Source organism: Mustelus asterias, chromosome 2 (genome assembly GCF_964213995.1).
Source record: "Mustelus asterias chromosome 2, sMusAst1.hap1.1, whole genome shotgun sequence".
Lineage (NCBI taxonomy): Eukaryota > Metazoa > Chordata > Chondrichthyes > Carcharhiniformes > Triakidae > Mustelus > Mustelus asterias.
Window position 1 is genome coordinate 80,678,544 of NC_135802.1, and position 21,640 is coordinate 80,700,183.

The 21,640-nt window shown below is 42.1% G+C and overlaps 1 protein-coding gene across 1 annotated transcript in view; it reads left to right on the plus strand.

Annotated features, from left to right (window-relative positions):
* The window catches only part of slc25a13 (solute carrier family 25 member 13), a 237,838-nt gene that overhangs the window by 66,493 nt on the left and 149,705 nt on the right, over nt 1–21,640 (plus strand). Inside the window, exons 4-5 of the mRNA XM_078229409.1 lie at nt 2,781–2,896; nt 10,669–10,808. Of these exons, the coding sequence (XP_078085535.1) occupies nt 2,781–2,896; nt 10,669–10,808 (256 nt within the window). The remainder of the gene's footprint in view (nt 1–2,780; nt 2,897–10,668; nt 10,809–21,640) is intronic.

Sequence of the window (21,640 nt, forward strand, 5' to 3'; positions counted from 1 at the left end):
TAGTTATTTGATGCGAATCAGCCAATCGTTATTTGCAATTGTCCTGTTCTACTTGCCCCAAAATTTTGGAAGATCTGTATAATACAACATAGTACTGCAGCTTGTCATTGGTAAGAAGTGGCTGTTTGTTTCCCATTGTGTTTTGCCTCTAGGGATGCAGGGTGCATCCACCTTGAGGTGAATAGTCGTGATACTCTGGGCACTACTTTCAGCTAGTTTATTTTGAGGAGTGGTTGCTGGAAGAAAGGGCTGATTTCTGTAATGGCAGCACTGTTATATAAATGTAGCAACAGTTGACTACAGACTTTATCTCACCTTTGTGCAATTCTTGCTCCCATAAAGCTGTCTTCTGGGGCCTTGATGAGTTACCAGGTGTTTACTGTTGCCATTTTTGTCTAGAAGGTTCCAGAAGTAGTTGGACATGGTTTTCTCTTGTTTCCTTCTTCAGTAGGAAAGCACCTATTCTTGTTCAGCATAAATTTCTGTGCAAGGGGAGTAGCAGAATGGATTCTGTATCTGACTACTGTTTTAGAGCAGCAGTCTTTTGATTTTATTCTGTTGAAATAGCATGTGATCTTAGTTTAAAGTGACACTGTAATCTTAAAATTGTCAATGGATTAATAAATTTAGTGTATAAATTCCATGTCATTGTATAGAATCCTTAACTTAAATGCTCTGTTCTAGTGGAACCTAAAATTCATTGTCAATATGCTTGAGTTTCTTTTGGCTGATTCGCATCAAATACAGTAAGTAGGCTGATGCTATCCTGCAATATCGCCTGAGGTTCCTGCCTTAATTAGATGGGAGAGTAACATTGTCCCTCTGACCTCCCACCATCAGATTTGCACAGATGAAAAGGTTTAGGCTGAACCAAAACGTAATTTATAAATGAAATTGAAATGGATTATTGTAGAAACAATTAGGATGAGATGGAACTAATTTCCAGATAACTTACTGCTTGCTTTGTTTAATACTTTTGCGGAAGAATTATTTTGATCTGTTCTGAGAATGTTTTGATATATTTATGTAGCTGTGCATAATTTAGTTTTGGATGTATTCTGGAGGAAAACATTCTCCTGCTTGCATTCTTTTTGTAAGTTCAGTGGATACTATTGGTCAAGGCCAGCGACACACAAGTAAGAAGTCAGCAGCTAATTTTTCATTGTGCCCAATTTTCTTTCCTAATGAAGTTAACAGAACTGTGATTCAACTCTTCCTAGTTTCGGTCACTTTTATGTGATCCGAAATTAGAAACCTCGGCAATATTTTCCAAATCAATGCAAAATAAAAAATGGAACGTTAAAAAAACAGCTGTCAATTCACTACAAATCTCTCTTGCATTGCTGGCACAAATTAATTTCACCCCATCAGTATTTTATTGTGGTTTAAAAATACTTGTCTTTTGATATTTTGTTTTCAGTTCATTGACATTCGTTTCAGAGATTTTCTGTGGGAGAACTGTTAACTTTGTATCACTTCCGTTTACCCCTTGTTCTTTCTTCTGAAAGATTGTCCATATGGAAATATTGCTGCCAGTGAAAGAATTACTTTTCTGTAATTAAAGAAATTAAAATAATTCAACAAATACAGAAATGGGGGATTCCTTCAGGAATCCCAACTTAAGAATCTTTGACAAACGGTCACCATTTCCCTCTGCCTAATACTCCATGTGTGACAATTAGGGATTGGAAAGTAATTTAGCAATCTGAAATGCCAGCTATCTGCTCCTCTTGCATATGATGTACATTTCCAGGCTGCCCCCCAACCTAGATAAGGAACTTCCACCTGAAACAAAGGACTTTAAGGGGGAGGTGCTGGCCTAATGGTATTATCACTAGGCTATGACCGCACCTGTGGCTTATGGTCAGCTAGTCTTCACCCTGGGACCTATTACAATGAAATAGGTGGAGAAACAGGTTTAAAGACCTCACTGATCGCTTCCCATTGGGCAAGCCTCCTCTCGCTCAATAAGGTTTGTATTCCATGAAGCCCATGGGGAGATCTATTGATGTTTCGTGGCCATCATAATGCAATGACTCAGCAGGATTCTGCTGTAGCCTCTGACATCAGCCAAATGACCCAAAAACTGGTAGAATTTGTACTTCTATATGCTCTGTGATCACAGAACCCCACAATTTCCATCAACAACCTGGTGTGTGTGCTAATTCCCAGGCAAGGACCTATCTGTTTAAAATGGATTTGAGTGTACCCTGAAGAAATAGTTGAATTCTGATGATGTCTGCCTGATTTATGCTGGTGAGAGAGGAATAGGAAGAGAAAATTGGGGGCCTGATATTGTGATACATTTTGATCTTTCCATGATCTATGTTATGTTTTGACTTCAAGAAATTTCTGCAAGATCCTGGTGTAATTGCTGGGATCTTCCTGCTGAGAACCTCTTTCACTGACTGCTGGAATATCAAAAGGTAGGTGAATGTTCCCTGGTTTAAATATTGGTAAACACCTGCTCCACGAAAGGCCCACCTGAATCATTCTTAATCGTACATATTTACTGTATAACAGCTGGTTTCTATGTAAATTAAATTATTTTTTATTGGTCTTAAAGCCAAAAGGGATTTTTATTATAACACTTAATTAACTTCAGACTGGGGCTTGGAATCTTTGGTCAGTAATTAATTCCTCTTGTACACTTGACCAGTTGTCTCAGGTTTCAAGCACTACAGACAGTGATGCAATATTCCACTTAAGGATTTGGCCTCCATTTCCACTATGGGGTGAATGTCTCTTATCTATTAACATGGTTTACTTTGTATTTGCAGGCTGATCTCCTTTCAAGATTTCCTTGCATTTGAATCCGTTTTACGTTCACCAGATGCCTTGTACGTTGTTGCTTTCCAGCTATTTGACCAGAATGGCAGTGGAGAAGTCAGCTTTGGTGTGTACTACAAGAAAAGTGTTGGATAAAGAGTGGAGATAAAAAGCAAGAGTAAAAAGTGTTGCAAGTCAAAGTAAAAAAAGAACTTGTATAGCCAATCAACACTCGAGTGAAAGATAGATTTGCATTTCCAAAATAGTCTTTCATCAGAACCAAAGGCTACATCTGAAATAGTAACCTATTAATTTTCCAAGCTAACACAATGCATGTCATGAATCATAATTAGTGCTTACAATATTAAATGTATTCTTCATGCCCAAAAGTCAACCAATCTATTTTTCTTCACAAAGGAAAAAAACTATTATAACAAAATCTCCCTTGTGCCTTATCTTCCTTAGATTAACTTCTGTTGTGGAGATAGGATGTGAGGTGAGAAATCACATACTAGTTAGTGTTTTCAGGAAATGATTATTTTCTAAAACCTTTAATGAACTGTCATGCAGATCTACAATCTGAAACTATTTTGAAATGAAATTATTTGAGAGGGTTTATTGCCCAATTGGAAGACTAAATGTATTTTATTAGTGACATAGTTACAAAGTTTACATTTCAGAAATGAAAAGTGAATTCCTATATTGAATGTTTTTGACTGAGTCAAAATTCCTGTTTTTTTCCATCATCGTTTTGCAATGTCTTGTTCCTCCTCCCTGTAGACCACCAGAACTAAAGTGTCATGTTACCCTGCAAGAAGGTTAGATTGTAGTTAACTTGGAAAACTGAAGTAGTTATTTCCACTGATCAATTTGTGCACCTGCTGGTGCAAGTATGTTTAAAATACCATTACGAAGACCACTTTCAGACTTATAATTATATTTTGGCAGATATATGTGGAATAGGCACAATTTAATTTCATTAAGTGACATATATTAGCAAAGAAACATATCAATCCATGTCTAAGCTAGTGCATGATGACAGTATAAATCTTGAAACTCTAATCATGGGTTTATGGAGTGACTGAGAATTCTTGCTATATTATACGGATTATATCAATTTTATGTGCGCACCTACATTTGTCCAATTAGATGTCTGTAACTTGTTACACAACATATAAACTACTTTTAATGAAATGGACACTTCCAATATCATCTATGATGCCATAAATTATTTCTCCCTATTGCTCAATTTAAGTTTTTCCTTTTTCAGGATGCATATCTGAATATAGTTTTTGGGCAAAAGATTTCTGGCTTCACCTGTGACCAGTTAAGTTGGGGCATGCAAGCTTATTTGGCTAATATCTTCTCTGCATGTTAGCTTACCTTGTAATTTTAGATTTGCAAAAAATATGTACTGTTAGAACCTAATTTGACGCTTGTAGGTTTTAAAAATAAATTTGAATTCCCAATTATTAATTCAAAGGATAACAGCACAAGATTTCATATTTTAAACAACAAACTTTTGCTGTTTGAGTTAAACAAGTACTGTTAATGCAATATTTAGTAAATTCTTGTACTTCAAACCAGAAATCTCAACAGACCACTTCCCATTCTACTTTTGTTTCCACGCAAGAGTTCCCCTATACTTTACAGAGTCTTGAGGACTAAATCAAGGTCTGCCACAACTCTCGAATTCACTTTGACACTCCTGAGTATTCCTGCCATCCTTTGAGCTATGAGATTTCTTGAGGTCCATTCACTACCATCCAGCTAGGTGAGCCCTCCAATTCCCTGCTGCAGTTTTTTCTCTCTGCTTGTTTACTGAAGCCAACTGCCCCGTTCTGAGAAATTACTCAGATAAACCTCAGAAATGAAAAGAAAAGCTCCCTGGAATCTATCCCCATGGCAAAGGGGCACCCTTGGACATCCCAGATAGAAATTCAGATTAATTAATTTTGTCTTCAAAACATCCCTTTGATTCTGCGATCCACGTGGATAACTTGTATCTCTAATGGGAACTACTGTAGTCTTTCTGACTCGCAGGCTCCTTTATGTTCTTTACAAGCAAAATATTGCAGATGTCAAAATCTGAAATAAAACACAAAATGCTGGAAAAGACTCGGAATACCTGGCAGCATTTGTGGAGAGAGAACTAGAGTTAATGTTTTGAGTCTGAATGACTTCTGCACTCTGCTTTTTTTTGCACCTCTCATTCTAACCTGTTCAAACCCAGATTGTTTTCCATTTAACTTGCATTTTAAAATCCAGTCCTCAAAAATGAAAGTATGCTTCTATACTTGGCATAGGAATATGCTTCTAAAGCATATGAATCACAACCTGTATAACTTGGATTGATCAGTTCTGTTAAGCAACAGATTTATTGCCGGAGCATTACTATGAGAAGCAGCGTTCTGAAAGTGGTTTGGTACCTTTCGGCAAAGAGGTGTTAGTACTTGGTGTTTAGTGACAACTACATTAAAACTGGTAGTGTTCCTGGTATTACAATTAGTATCCAGTTAATATCACAGCATTTTCTGTTTGGTCAGAGAAAATTCTGAAGCTTCTACACTTTTCTATTGTGTGGAAAATCATCTCACATTTGTTGCTCAGTTTTTGATAATTATAAATTGAGACACCACCCCCCCCCCCCCCCCCCCCCACCACCACCGCCACCCCCCACCCCCCACATTGGGGTTCCCTATCCACGTGGCACTGAGCCTGACTCCCAATATTACAGTCTGGGGGCGCCGGGCCACCACCACTAAAGTTCTGTCCAATTTTTCTGCAAGATAATCGATAGAATTTAAAAACATTTTTAGGGTGAGTCTGTCTGTAACATAAGTAAATGTTTCTCTTTCTGTGTATGATAGCTGAATTCCAGAGATAAGTTGAGAATGACTGCCCTTGACAGCAGGGCAGCATTTGATAGCTTGTGACATCAAAGTGATTTAGTAAAGTTGAAGTCAAAGAATTCGGGGGGGGGGGATAATGCTCCCCTGGTTAGACTTGGTGTAAAGGACGATGCTTGTTATTGTTTAGGGCCAATCTTCTCAGCCCCAGGAAATTGTTGCAGGAGTTCTTCATGGCAGTGAACTGCACCCAATCATTATCATCTGTTTCATCAATGATCTTCCTTCCATCATAAGGTCAGAAAAGTGGAAGTTTGCTGATGATTTCAGTGTTCTGTACCATTTTTAACTGGAGATAGTGAAGCAATCTGCAATGCAACAAGACCTGAACAACATTGTGGCTCGGACTGATAAGTGGCAAGTAACATTTTCACAACTGGTGCCAGGCAATGCCATCCCCAACAAGACAGAATCTAACCATCTGCTCATGATACTCAATGGTGTTAGCATCGCGACAGGGATGAAACTTTCCACTAAATGGCGGAATTCTGACTTTGGGGTTTCGGAAATCTGCCATTAGCATATTCCTTTATAACCTTCAGACTTGAAAGATCAGATTTTAAAAGTTAATGAAAATGTCAGGAACTGCTGCCTCTGACCGTTGGGCAACTTTGTGGTTTTCTGGCTGGCTTTCAAAGAAAAAACTCAGAACCATAAAGCAGTAAGGGAAAGAGAGAAGGAACCTGATTTGAGCAGCTGGCTCAGTTATTCTGGCTGGTGCTCCTGGCTGCAATGCAGGAGACCTTTGTCTGCACAGAACAATTTGTGAGAGCATTGTCTGGAAGACTGAGGAACAGAATGACAAAAACAGGAGGGACTCTGCCAGTAACAAGACCAGAGCAGGCCCCAGGGTAACTGTCATTTAGCCTGGTGCCAGGTTGACTTGGCTGTCATCTATGTCTACAGTTCGAACCATTTCCAGAGAACTAATTTGACACAGCCCCCCGCCCCCCCACCCCCTGTGGGGGCTGGCCTTGCAGACTCTGGATTATGGTGGGGAGGGTGAGATTAATAATGTGAGAGAGGAGAGAAAGATGTTTGTTCCAAATTCTGCTCTGTAAATACTTCCAAAATCCCAAATCTGGCTGCCCTCCCACATTTGACTGGACATGGTACTGTTTTGGCCTATTAAGGACCCTGATACTACCCAAGCACCTGGTGATGGAAGAGGCTTAAAGCTTACCAGCCTGAACCATGCAACAGGATGTCCAGGGATAGCTTACCTTGTCCGAAGAATGAGGTTGATGACGAGGTTTTCATTGTCAGGTCAGAAAGGGGGCCTCATGGTCTTAGTCTTGCATTAGTGGATGGTCAGAGAACCCCGGTAAATATGAGTGGAATTTGCATTAACTCACTGAGGAGGTGGCTTGCCCTTTCATGGCAGTGCATATCTCTGTCAGGGCCACAGTCACCTACTGACAGCAAGGTCAGCAGTAGCCACAAGGAGCTGGGGTGGGAGTGGAGGAGGAAGAAGGGATGAATGGGATTGGGTGTAAAGGTATGGAAGAGGATCAGTCTAGGTCGGGAAGGAGGAAAGGAAAGGAGGGGATGGTGAGTGGGTCTGGGTGGGGAGGTAGAGAAGGTTGTCATTGGTCTGTTAAGTGGGAGAGAAGGGATGAGGAAGTGAGAGTTGAATGGGGAGGGGGCATGAGTTATGGGAGAAGAGGCTTGGGAAGAAGGAACTGCTGAGTGAGTGGGGGAGGTGGATTGGGAAGACGGATGTGTGTAGGGTGGGGGCAGATGAGCTGATGTGTGTTTGGGGAAGATGGGAGAGGAGTTTCATCAAATCATCTGTCACCATGGAATGTGGTGAGCTTGACTGAAGCATATGTGATTACATAATAACACATGTTAAAACACATTTTCATATTGATGGGATGTATTATATGTTAATCTATAATAGACACATTTTAATAACACAATGTCAACACTGCTTTATTACTGTCTTGGTTTTGCTGACTTTGGTGGTCATTTTAATTTTCAAGAATTTTTTGAATAGATATTTGTTCCGTGTGGGCATCACTGGCAAGGTCGCCCGAATTTCCCTTGAGAAGGTGGTGATTAGTTAAAATGGGGTCACATTGGAAAATAGTTTCCAAATCACCGCCACGGTCCTTTGCTCCACTTCATATGTACATCTCCAGCAAGGCTGTGTTATGTTGTTAGGATAGACTAATATATTACAGTAAATGCTGAGGCCACTTTGATTTTAGACAAGTGCATTGGTCCACAGTCTTGATAGTAATAGAAGGTAAACAAAGAGAAAGCTAATGTTTCTTGAAGTCTAATAATCCCACCTATTTGAAATGGCCTAGAAGCATTTGCATTTCACTACAGATCATACAAAGTGGTATAATTACCTGACTCCTTGTCACAAAAAAATTCTGACCCTTTTGTCTTTGTTCATTGATAGATGATTTGGAGTTGGGGATCAAGTGTAGTGTGTCAAAATTCGGAGATGACACTAAGATGGGTGGCAGAGCAAAGTGCAGAGGACGCTGAAAGTCTGCAAAGGGATATAGATAATCGTAAATGAGTGGGCGAGGGTCTGGCAGATGGTGTACAATGTTGGTAAATGTGAGGTCATCCATTTTGGTAGGAATAACAGCAAAATGGCCTATTATTTAAATGGTAAAAACTTGCAGCATGCTGCTGTGCCAAGGGACCTGGATGTCCTTGTGCAAAAATCACAAGGAGTTGGTTTGCAGATGCAGCAGGTAATTAAGAAGGCAAATGGAATTTTGTCCTTCATAGCTAGAGGGATGGAGTTTAAAAACAGCAAGGTTATGTTGCAGCTGTATAAGGTGCTGGTGAGGCCACACCTGGAGTACTGTGTACAGTTTTGGTCTCCTTACTTGAGAAAGGATATACTGGCCCTGGAGGGGGTGCAGAGGGGATTCACTAGGTTGATTCCAGAGTTGAGGGAGTTGGCTTATGAGGAGAGACTGAGTAGACTGGGGTTATACTCATTGGAATTCAGGAGAATGAGGGCAGATCTTGTAGAAACATATTAGATTATGAAGGGAATAGATAAGATAGAAGCAGGGAAGTTGTTTCCACTGGCGGGTAAACTAGAACTAGGGGGCATGACCTCAAAATAAAGGGGAACAGATTTAGGACTGAGTTGAGGAGGAACTTCACCCAAAGGATTGTGAAGCTGTGGAATTCCCTGCCCAGTGAAGCAGTTGAGGCTACCTCATTGAATGTTTTTAAGGCAAGAATAGATACATTTTTGAACAGTAAAGGAATTAAGGGTTATGGTGAGCGGGCGGGTAAATGGAGCTGAGTCCACGAAAAAAATCAGCCATGATCTTATTGAATGGTGGAGCAGGCTTGAGGGGCCAGATGGCCTACTCCTGCTCCCTAGTTCTTATGTTCACTACTTTTCAGAATTTGTTGTTTTCACCACTCACCCCTGACTGCTGAGTTCTACATCCATTGACTAGAAATTGAACTGTACGGCCACATAAGTACTCTGACTACAAGAGCAGCTCAGACTGGGAATTCTGTGGCAAGTATCTCACCTCTTGACTCTACAAGGATTGCCCACAGTCTGCAGGGCACAAGTCTGGACGTGTGGTATAGAAGAGCGGACTTGCCTGGATAAATCCAGCTCCAACAACGTTTGAAGCTCAATACCATCCAGGACAAAGCAGCCACTTGAAAAACATCCCATCCACCACACTCACTCCCTCTATCACCAACACACATGACAGATGTGTGTATCATATAGAAGATGCACTGCTAGTACTTGCAATTTCCCTTCCAAGTCAGACAGCATCATAACTTTGTATCATATTGCTGTTTCTTTGCTATTGCGCGATCAGAATCCTGAAACTTTCAGCCTAGCAGCACTGTGTGCACTTGCACCAGATGGACTGCAACAATTTGAGAAGGTGACTTATTGCCACCCTTCTCAAGGGCAATTAGGGATGGGTTATAAATGATGGCCTTGCCAATGATGCTCACATCCTTCGAATGGATAAAAGAAAATGTTTGAACCGAAGTGAGTTCCCTATTCCAGAACTGGTTGTCTGCAGGCAAAATGGCCACAGATGAACCTTGAGGAATGGGAGGTAATGGGGAAGACAATGAACATAAGAGGGTGTTGAATTGGGCAACTGGATGGGGATTTAATTGGGATGGGGTGGTCAGATTTGGGATCGATCAAGGGAGAGGTGGTCTGGAGTGGGTTTCATGAGAGTAGAAGCAATTGGAACATAGTGATGGAGGATGATTGGGATGGGGGGCATATTAAGGAGGTGAGCAGTGATCAGCACCATTGTTTTAATGCACATACAGTACAGTAATGGAAGCTCATTTAGCAGCTGAAAACGGGTGTAGTGTCGCTTAATTTCTAGACTTATAATCTTGTAATTTTGAACATAAAGGCAGCTATGTGATTATGCATAAATAGAAATTGTATGTATTCAGTAACGTTTAAGTAAAACTCAAGAAAATGTTCAGCTAATACTGTTGTGTGATTTCTCTAGTTTCAGTTACTTCTGTGGCATAGAAATAAAAATATTCTCAACACCTTCATTTCAAAAGAAGCATGTTTATCTATGGTTTGTGGAACGTTGCATTCAGTCAATAATGTATATTGTACAAATGTAGATTTTTTTTTCCCCCAAACGTAGTTTCACTGAAACACATATACAGTGTCTCCAGCAACTTCCAGATATTTTTGATGTCACAAATGAGAAGTGACTGGTATAATTGTTCTGGAGTAAGACTGGCGGGTACATATTAAGCTATGAATTTGATAGGTTAGTCACTACAAACATTTAACATAAGTCATGGTATATGAATATCACAGAAGAGAGAGTTTAGTCTGACAAGTGGTTGACCTTGAGTTATTTGGAGTCAAAGTCATATTAACACATTGCCTTAGGAGATTAATAGAAAAGTGATTTCTGTTTTCAATTACAGCAGCATGATTTTTAAAAAATATTATACATTAACCCATATATTTCATCATGATATATAGATGACATCAAGCAAATATTTAGCCAAACTGGTATTCACCAACGTATCCCGTTTAACTGGAATTCAGAGTTTGTGGATCTGTATTTTGGAAAAGATCGGAAACAACATCTTAAATACAAAGAATTTTCTCAGTTTCTCCTGGTAGGTTGCTGACTCGGTCTTCTGTGTATCTAATATTTGTATAATTCAAGTAAATTCCTCCATGTAAAGATATTGACATTTTCAGTAATGTAATTATAGATAGTACTGTACTGCAACACTGGTTCCTAATTCAAAATCAATATTGTCCAACTTTTTAAATTATCAGATTACCACAATCTTTCTTTATACTTTGCTAAAATGTTTTAAATGTAAAGATGCAACATGTGTTTTCTAGGTTTTTAAGATTACATTGAGTCAATAGATAAGTTTAAATAAAAACTACTAACATAGCACCTGCCATGATCTCAGGACACCCCAAAGCATGTTGCAGTATAGTCACTGTTGCAAGGAAGGGAAATGTAGCGGTTAATTTGCGCAGTGTGGTCCCACAAACATCAATGGTACATGACCAGATAAGTTGATTTAATAAGGTTGGTTGAGTTGGAAAACATTGCTCCTTTTTAACTTGTGCTATAGTATCTTTTATGTTCAGCTTGGAAGGTAAACAAGGCCATTGTTTCATGTCTTCGTTGAAGGGCAGCATCTTCAAAATTGTAGCACTACATTCGATTGTCGCTCTGTTTTTGTGTTCAAATATTTAGAGTGGTGCGTGAAACCATGATCTTATGACTCAGTCAAAAGTGCTACCATCAATGCAAAGCAATGAGGCGCAATATAAAACAGGTTGCCAATTTTCAGTGAGTCTGTTTTGCATTACTGGCATAAATCAGTTTCGCGCCTCGCCCACTAGATCCCAGAATTTGATTCTCCTGTTTCAAAACTGACATTACCCAATATGGTAAAATACATATAGCTACTAGCCCTTTCCTAATTGAGAATGAGTACATGTTTTTAATACAATATGTCCTTACAAAAATTTTCTGGACCTCTAATCATGCTTTAAATCAATTTTGTAAATGAAAAGTTGTCCTTGTAGCCATTTTGTTATCCATTTTTGACGGGCTGCAAATTTTGGCTCTACAGCGCTGCTGGTGCTGACATGACAGGCACTAAAACTTCAAAAAATGACTGCAAGACCAATCATGCATTCGTGCTGTGCTGTATCATGACATCAAAAAGCGTGTGCATAATATTGATTTGGCGCACAAATTGCTTTTCTGGACCTCAGATCCTGTTAATGCCATATTGTAATCACTCCCAGCTGCACATGCATTCAGCTGCATGAGAGAGATTACCCGCACCTTCAACAACCAGTTCTTCATCCAGACACACAGAACAGCCATGGGGACAAAATTCGCACCTCAATATGCCAACATCTTCATGTACAGGTTCGAACAAGACCTCTTCACCGCACAGGACCTTCAACCGATGCTATACACTAGATACATCGATGACATTTTCTTCCTTTGGACTCATGGTGAACAATCACTGAAACAACTATATGATGACATCAACAAGTTCCATCTCACCATGGACTACTCTCTGGAATCGGTTGCATTCTTGGACACACGCATCTCCACCAAGGACGGTCACCTCAACACTTCACCGTACCGCAAGCCCACGGATAACCTCACGATGCTCCACTTCTCTCGCTTCCACCCTAAACACGTTAAAGAAGCAATCCTCTATGGATAAGCCCTCTGTATACACAGGATCTGCTCAGATGAGGAGGATCACACAGACACCTCCAGACGCTGAAAGATGCCCTCATTAGAACAGGATATGGCGCTTGACTCATCGATTGACAGTTCCGATGCGCCACAGCGAAAAACTGCACTGACCTCGAAGACAAACACTGGACACGGCAGATAGAGTACCCTTCGTCGTCCAGTACTTCCCCGGAGCAGAGAAGCTACGACATCTTCTCCAGAGCCTTCAACATGTCATTGATGAAGACAAACATCGCGCCAAGGCCATTCCCACACCCCCACTTCTTGCCTTCAAACAACCGCACAACCTCAAACAGACCATTGTCTGCAGCAAACTACCTAGCCTTCAGGAGAACAGTGATCACGACACCACACAACCTTGCCACAGCAACCTCCAAGACATGCCGGATCATCGACACGGATGCCATCATCTCACGTGGGAACACCATCCACCAGGTACACGGTACATACACTTACAACATGGCCAACGTTGCCTACCTGATACGCTGCAGGAAAGGATATCCCGAGGCATGGTAGATTGGGGAGACCATGCAGACGCTACGCCAACGGATGAATGAACACCACTTGGCAATCACCAGGCAAGAGTGTTCTCTTCCTGTTGGGGAACACTTCAGCGGTCACGGGCATTTGGCCTCTGATCTTCGGGTAAGCGTTCTCCAAGGCGGCCTTCACGACACACGACAATGCAGAGTCGCTGAGCAGAGACTGATAGCCAAGTTCCACATGCATGAGGACGGCCTCAACCGGGATCTTGGGTTCATGTCACACTATCTGTAACCCCCACGACTTGCCTGGGCTTGCAAAATTTCACTAACTGTCCTGTCTGGAGACAATACACACCTCTTTATCCTGTGCTTAACCCTGTCTCCACTCACATTGTCTGTACCTTTTAAGACTGGATTACCTGTAAAGACTCTCATTCCAACCATTATTTTTGTAAATCAAGTTTGTGTCTTTATATGCTCTATTTGTGAAGAAAACTCCCACTCACCTGATGAAGAGGCAGTGCTCCGAAAGCTAGTGGCTTGTGCTAACAAATAAACCTGTTGGACTTTAACCTGGTGTTGAGAGATTTCTTACTGTGTTTACCCCAGTCCAACGCTGGCATCTCCACATCATAGCTTAATAATGCCTATGGCATGAATTCATTCCTCATACCTAACCCCATTGTGATATAATTGAACCATGATTAGCAACTGGCAGACAATGAGGATGTTACATATATACATATATATATTTTATTTGTATATTATTTTATATGTATGTATGTATGGGGCGGTGATTGAACCAAGCCATCTCCTTCAACTAGACCTGCAGCATCGCAGCATGTCAAGGACAGGGCTATCGGAGGCCTAGAAGGTCTCCTTTAACCTTTGCATTAAAAAAATCTGCAGGTTGGAGCTGGTGACATTTCTGGTGTTTATCCCAGCATCAGTGAGGTGAAGTATGAAAGGAGAGGGAACTTCGTTGACACCTCTCTCATTAGAGAAATGTGGGAGCAGTGAACTTGTGGTTTCACAAGGCTAGCAGGGTTCCCATTGGTGTAGGATGTCACCAGCTGCATGGAGTGGTTCTGCGGGGCCCACATATTAATGTGGACATGTACCACACCATCATTGCGAACTTGGTGCGCAACCATACACAAAACATCCTGCTGGTGAATGCTGGTTCTCCTGACAGCAGCCATGATGCATTCATCCTGCACCAACAAGCCATAGCTCCACCACAGTGAACCATAGGCTGGCTGCCTGATGAACCCTACACGTGACTTATAGGCACCACTCTGCCACCTGATCACTTGTGAACAGCGAACCTAAAGTGATAAAAGCAAAATACTGCGGATGCTGGAATCTGAAACAAAAACAGAAAATGGTGCAAAATCTCAGGTCTGTGGAGAGAGAATAGAGCCAACGTTTCGCGTCTGGATGACCCTTCGTCAGAGCTAAGAGCAAAGAAAGTCACAAGATTTGTACTCTGAGGTGGGGGGAGCTGTAATTGGACAAAGGGAATGTAAAAAATGATGAACGCTGAAGAAGGTGCTGAAAGGGTGATCGGAATGTATGAAATGGCAGAACGGAGGTACAGATTGTTAAGTGACTGCTTGAAGAATGTGGCAGTTGCCCTGAAAGGGTGGGGGAGGGGTGTTGGTTTGGGGGCATGATGGAGAGCGAGAATGGAAAAATGGAAGCGAGAATGAAGGGTGACATAAATGGATCAATGAGATGAAAAGACATGAAGAAAATAAATGGAAATGGGGTGATGGTGGAGGGAAGAGTTCATGCTCTGAAGTCGTTGAACTCCATGTTCAGTCCGGAAGGCTGTTAAGTGCCCATTCGGAACATGAGGTGCTATTTTTCCAGTTTGCATTGGTGTTCACTGGAAAATTGCAAAAGGCCAAGGACGGACATATGGACAGGAGAGCAGTGTGGTGTGCTGAAGTGGCAAGTGACAGGAAGTTCTGGGTCCTGCTTGCGGATGGAGCGAAGGTGTTCCGCAAAGCGGTCACCCAGCCTGCGTTTGGTCTCTCCAGTGTAGACTAGACTGCATTGGGAGCAGTGAATACAATAAACCAGATTGAAGGAGGTGCACAAGAAGCACTTCACCTGAAAGAGGTGTTTGGGTCCTGGGGTGGTGAGCAGGAAGGAGGTACAGGGGCATGTGTTGCATTTTGAATGCATGGGAAGTTGCCATGGGCACTCCTCCTGCCACCAACTCCAGCATGATGCCAATACTCAACACATCTTCCCCTCACTCTCCCTGTCAGCATTCCGCAGGGACTGTTCCCTCCTGGACACCCTGGTCCACTCCTTCTTCGCACCCAATACCTCACCCCCTGCCCACGGCACCTTCCCATGCAATCGGAGAAGGTGGAGCACCTGCCCCTTTACTTCCTCCCTGCTCACCATCCCAGAGCGTAAACATTCTTTTTCAAGTGAAGCAGCGCTTCTATTGCACGTCCTTCAACTGGTCTGTTGCATTTGCTGCTCCTAATGAAGTCTATTCTACATCAGAAAGACCAAGTGCAGACTGGGTGACCGCTTTGCAGAACACAGGTCTGTCCGCAAGCAGGACCCAGACCTTCCTATTGCTTACCACTTCAACACACCATCCTGCTCTACTGTCCATATGTCTGTCCTTGGCCTTTTGCAATGTTCTAGTGAACCCCAACGTAAACTGGAGGAACAGCACCGGAACTTCCGGACTGAACATTTGAATTCAACAGCTTCAGATCATGAACTCTCTCCTCCCCCTTCACCCCATTTCCATTTATTCTATTTTATTTCATTTCTTCTGATCATCTCAATGATCCATTTTTATCACCCTTCATTCTCGCTTCCATTTTTCCACTTCTCCATTCTTGCTCTCTTTCAGGGCAACTGCCCCACAGGGCATTTCCTTAACAATCTGTACCTCCTGTTCTGCCATTCTTACATTCTGATTAATGGACACTTTAAGTAATTTTCTCAGCCTTCCTCATCATCATTTACATTTCCTTTATCCAATTACCCCGCCTCGCCCACCCTCATAGTATAAATCTCTTCTGATTTTCTTTGCTCTCAGCTCTGACAAAGAGCCATCCAGATCGTAAATTTGGTTCTATTCTCTCTCCACAGATGTCAGACCTGCTCAGATTTTCTGCTTTTGAACCTAAAGTGATAGTTGTGCTACCATGAGGAATGTTGTGGAACAAGCAGTCGGTGCCCTGAAGCAATGGTTCTGCCTCCTGGACCACTGGAGGACAGGGAGGATGGAGAAGGAGCCTTTCCAAATGGTTTATGGTCTGCTGTGTCCTCCACAGCCTTGCGCTCATTTGTCTACAACCTTTGCCATTGGTCCTTTGGAGGGCACCTTGGAAGCCAGAAGAGTGGAGGCATATATATGAACGTGAGTAGATAACATCATATCTTGAGCTTACTCTGCCATTCAATATGATCATGGCTGATCTTCTGCCTCAACTCCACATCCCTTGATTCCCTGGGAGAGCAAAACATGTCTATCACAACCTTAAACGCTCCCAATGATGGAGTATCTGTAACATTGCGGGGTAGGTAATTCCAAAGATTCACAACCCTCTGAAGAAATTTCTCCTCATTTTGGTCCTAAATGATCGACCTCTTTATCCTGAGATTGTGACTCCATGTTCAAGATTCCATGGGAGAAGCCACCTCTGTCTATCCTGTTAAGTCTCTTCAGAATATTGAATGTTTCGATGAGATCACCCCTCATTCTTCTAAATTCCAGAGAGCGTAGGCCCCGATTTGCTCAGCCTCCCGTTATAGGACCACACTCTCATCTTAGGAACCAATCTAGTGAAACTTTGCTGTAACACCTTCAATACATATGTAGCGTTCATTAAATATAGAAACCAAAACGGTACGTGGTACTGCAGGTGTGGCCTAACCAAAACCTTCTTTCCCCAACACTGTGTGCCTAACTTGCCAAGTATCATTCTTTTGAGGAGTAACAAAGAAGTTAGACAAAGGAGAGCCAGTGGATGTGACTTATTTGGATTTCCAGAAAGCCTTTGACAAGGTGCCCTCCAGGAGGCTGCTAAATAAGCTAAGAGCCAATGGTGTAGGAGGCAAGGTACTGACATGGATAGACGATTGGCTGACCAGACAGAAAGCAGAGAGTGGCGATAAGGGGGTCTTTTTCAGGATGGTAACTGGTGACTCGTGGTGTTCCACAGGGGTCAGTGTTGGAACCACATCTTTTCACTATATACATTAATGATCAGGAAGATGGAACTGAGGGCAATGGTTGATAAATTTGCAGATGATACAAAGATATATAGAGGGACAGGTAGTGTTGAGGAAGTGGGGAGGCTGCAGAATTTCTTGGAAAGGCTAGGACAGTGGGCAAAGAAGTGGCAGATGGAATACAATGTGGGAAAGTGGGAGGTTATGCACTTTGGTAGGAAGAATAGCGGCATAGACTATTTTCTAAATGAGGAAAGGCTTCGGAAATCTGAAGCACAAAGGAACTTGAGTCCTGGTTCAGGACACTCAAGATTAGCATGCAGGTTCAGATGGCAGTTAGGAAGGCAAATTCAATGTTAGTGTTCATTTCTAAAGGGTGCGAATACAAGAGCAGGGATGTACTGCTGAGGCTGTATAAGGCTCTGGTTGGAATATTGTGAGCTGTTTTGGGCCCCTTGCCTCAGGAAGGATGTGCTGGCCTTGGAGGGGTCCAGAGGAGGTTCACAAGAATGATCCCAGGAATGAAGGGTTTGTCATATGAGGAACGGTTCAGGAGTCTGGGCCTATACTCCATGGAGTTTAGAAGGATGAGGGGAGGTCTAACTGAAACTCTCAGAATACTGAGAAGCCTAGATAAAATGGACGTGGAGAGGATGTTTCCACTAGTGGGAGAGACTAGAACTCGAGGGCACAGCTTCAGAGTGAAGGGACGCTCTTTTAAAACTGAGATGAGGAGTAGTTTCTTCAGCCAGAAGAAGGTGAATCTGTCGAACTCATTGCCGCAGAGGGCTGTGGGGGCCAGATCATTGAGTGTCTTTAAGACCGAGAGAGAGGTTCTTGATCAGTAAGGAATTCAAGGGTTATGGGAAGAAGGCAGGAGACTAGAGATGAGCATCATATCCGTCCTGATTGCATGGCAGAGCAGACTCGATAGGCTGAATGGCCTAATTTTGCTCCTATTTTTTATGGTCTATTCCTAATTCTACTTATTTTGTTGGTTCCTATGTGGATCATGACAACTGGATCCTTCATTCCTCCCCTTACTCCAGATGCATATCCAGCAATGAGGAGATCTCTTTGGCCCTGGAACTGGACAGGCAACATAATCTTTAGAACATCTGGTCATGGCTGCAGGGAACAACATCTATCCTCTGATAAAGTCCCCTGTCACTATTGCTTTTCTTTTCACTGTCCCCCTCCCAACTTGAATGGTTTCCTGCACTATAATGCTATGGTCTGTTTGCCCATCCAGCATGCAGTCCTTGTACTCATTCACACAGGTAGCAAGTACTTTATACCTGTCGGTCAAAGTCAAGAACTGAGACTCCTCCATTACTACATCCAGGATCCCTATACTTGTTTGCCTTGCATGTCCACATCACCGTTGCTGCACAATTTCCAACCTTTCTATCCCTTTGCTATGGACCATCGCAGTGTTCAGTATGCCGGAATCCTGAAATAAAAGCTACCATCTGAACAACTTTATCAAACACTTCTAATAATGCAAAATTGAACTATTCGCTCTTGTGCAATCTCATAGTGCCAATTTTTGTGGGTGCCTGGTCCTTCTACACAGTGCTATCCCAGCAGCTTCAACATGCCTGCTGGAAGACTGCTGACCTTTAATGGGGAGACTGCCTTGCATGATATCCTTGAATGGTTCTGGGCCTTGAAAACCTGGCTTTTGACCAAATCACCTTGGCATGGGTAGCACAAAGGACATTGGTGAGAGCATAAATGCTATAACGAGAAAGAACAGCAAGTTCAAACACCACAAAGCTACTGCCACAATTCCACCGCAGTGGCCAAGCAGTGCAGTAATTTGCTGGAGGACAGATTGCTGGATTTCTGAGAACCTGCATGTTTGTTTGAGCACTTGTATCATAGACATAGCACCATGCTGGTTTGCCGTGCTATCACATCTCTCGTGGATTTATGACTGGCGTGCAGTTCAGGAATCCACATTATAGGAGGGATGTGATAGCATTGGAAAGAGTGCACAGAAGATTTGTTAGGATGTTACTTGGGCAGGGGAGTTTTAGTTATGAACAGAGATTGGATAAATGGGTTATTTCTTTGATGTGGAGATGCCGGCGTTGGACTGGGGTAAACACAGTAAGAAGTTTAACAACACCAGGTTAAAGTCCAACAGGTTTATTTGGTAGCAAAAAAGCCATGTGTGGCTTTTGCTACCAAATAAACCTGTTGGACTTTAACCTGGTGTTGTTAAACTTCTTACTGTTATTTCTTTGAAGCAGAGGAGACTAAGGTGGGGATGTGATTGAGGTGTATAAAACTAATAGGGGCATAGAGTAGACAGGAAGAAGCTTTTCACCTTGGCAGGGGGATCAATGACTAGGGGGCATAGTTTTGAAGGGATGCAAGGAAAAACCTTTTCACCCAGAGGGTGGTGGGAGTCTGGAACTCACTGACTGTAGGGGTAGGAGGAGGTAGAGACCTGCATAACATTTAAGTAGTATTTAGATGTGCACTTGCGATGCCAAGGTGCAAGGTTATGGCAAGTGCTGGGAAATGGGATTAGAATAGTTATGTGGTTTATCTTTGAACAGTGTAGACAAGATGGGCCGAAGGGCCTTTTCTGTACTGAAAACCTCTGACATCATGACATGGCAACAAGCATGGACCTGGTGATCTCCTCTTTCCAATGCAACATTGAAACATTGGGTAGCAAGTAGCTGTTCTTTCCATGGAGGTGAATGTCAGTACAAACACCTGATATGGGACTTTTGTTATAAGTGGAGTCCTGTACTCAAAAGGTGAGCAGTGCTTCTGGAAATGCTGATTAAAACCTTCCTCATTTTTTGTTGTTGCTTCAGAATAGTCCTTTCTCTGGATGACCCGAGAGCAGTAATTTGTATCGGGATGAGCAGTCTCTGTATCCAACACCTGTTGCTCATTTGTGATATGTGGCTATCACGTGAGAATCTAGCTATCTCCCTTGGACTCTGCACTGAGGTGTGCATATTTGAGATGGCGGAGGATGTGTGAGTCATGCAACTGTAGATAGAGGCCATTTGGCCCTTGTGCATGATCCACCCCACCGTTTGGTAAGATTATAACATCTTACTGTGGCTTCGACTCTACTTTCCTGTCTACCTCCTCCCTATTACCTTTGATGTCCTTGTCAATCAGCAATCTATCAAACTCCGTCCCCCTGTGTCCTCTCTGGCCACCCCCCCCCCCCCCCCTCCTTCCCTGTCCCTCTTTCCTGTCCTATGAACCCTGGTCTCAGTCTCCCTGTTTTCCCATTTCACTCCATCGTTATTGCCCTTGCTATTCAGGCAGCCCAAAGAAATTCTGTCAAGCTGCTGATGCTGAAATGTAACCAAGATAGCTAAATGCTGTGCTCACTGAACAAGTATCTGTAGACTGATAGTTCATTAAGCTGGTTAATAAATAGCATAGGATTTATTTTAATGTTTCTATGTGTTTTTAATCATTGACGGCATGCAGTATGTCAATTTTATTGATTTTAAAAAAAAACTCATTCAAAAGGGGAAATTATTGGCCTGCATGTCTCGGTAAAAATCAATTCTGTGCAGATTTCAGTCTGATCTACTGATGACATGGGAGTTTGAATGCTTTCATCCTGAGTATTCCCATGTATTTCATTCTCCAAGCTGTCATGCAAACTCATAGAAAGTAATAATGATCAGAAGTTAGTTTGTTTCTGAATAATTTTAAATGATATAATACCATAATAAGTATGTATTGTGTATTATACACAGTGATATGCATGGTTATGCACAAAAATGCTGGATGTCTGTTAGTTTATTGTCATTTTATTTAATTTTGATTCAACGTTACAGGAGTGTTTTTCTGCAACAACTTGCATTTATATAGCACCTTTAGCATCATAAAATGTCCCAAGGCATTTTGCAGATTCATTGTAAAACAAATATGACACCAGGCTACAATGGGAGCTATTAGGGAGGATGACCAAAACCTGGTCAAAGAGATGGGTGTCAAGTAGTGTCTTTAAAGAGGAAAGCAGAGTGGAGAATTGTAGAGAGGGTACTCGAGAGTTTAAGACCTCTGCAGCTGAAGGCATGCCCACTAATGCTTCAAGAGGAGTACATATCTTGGAGGGCTATGGAGCTGTAAAAGATTGCAGAGCTGGGAGATTTGGCCATGGAAGCATTAAAAAACAAAAATAACTTATCAAGGCATTGATCAACAAGCACAAGGGTGATGGGTGAATGGAATTTGTTTCAAGTTACAACATGGACAACAGAATTTTGAATTAGCTCAATTTTATGGAGGATGTAATGTGGGAGGTCAGCCAGGAGTTTTAGAATAGTAAGGTCTAGAGGTAACAAAGGCATAGATAAGGTTGTCAGCATCAGAAGAGTTAAGCCAGGGGCAGAGTTGGATGATATTTTAAATATGAAAATAAGTGGTTTGAGTAATGACACAAATATGTCATTGAAAGTTCATCCTGGGGTTAAATTTGGCACTGAGGTTGTGACACTCACCATGG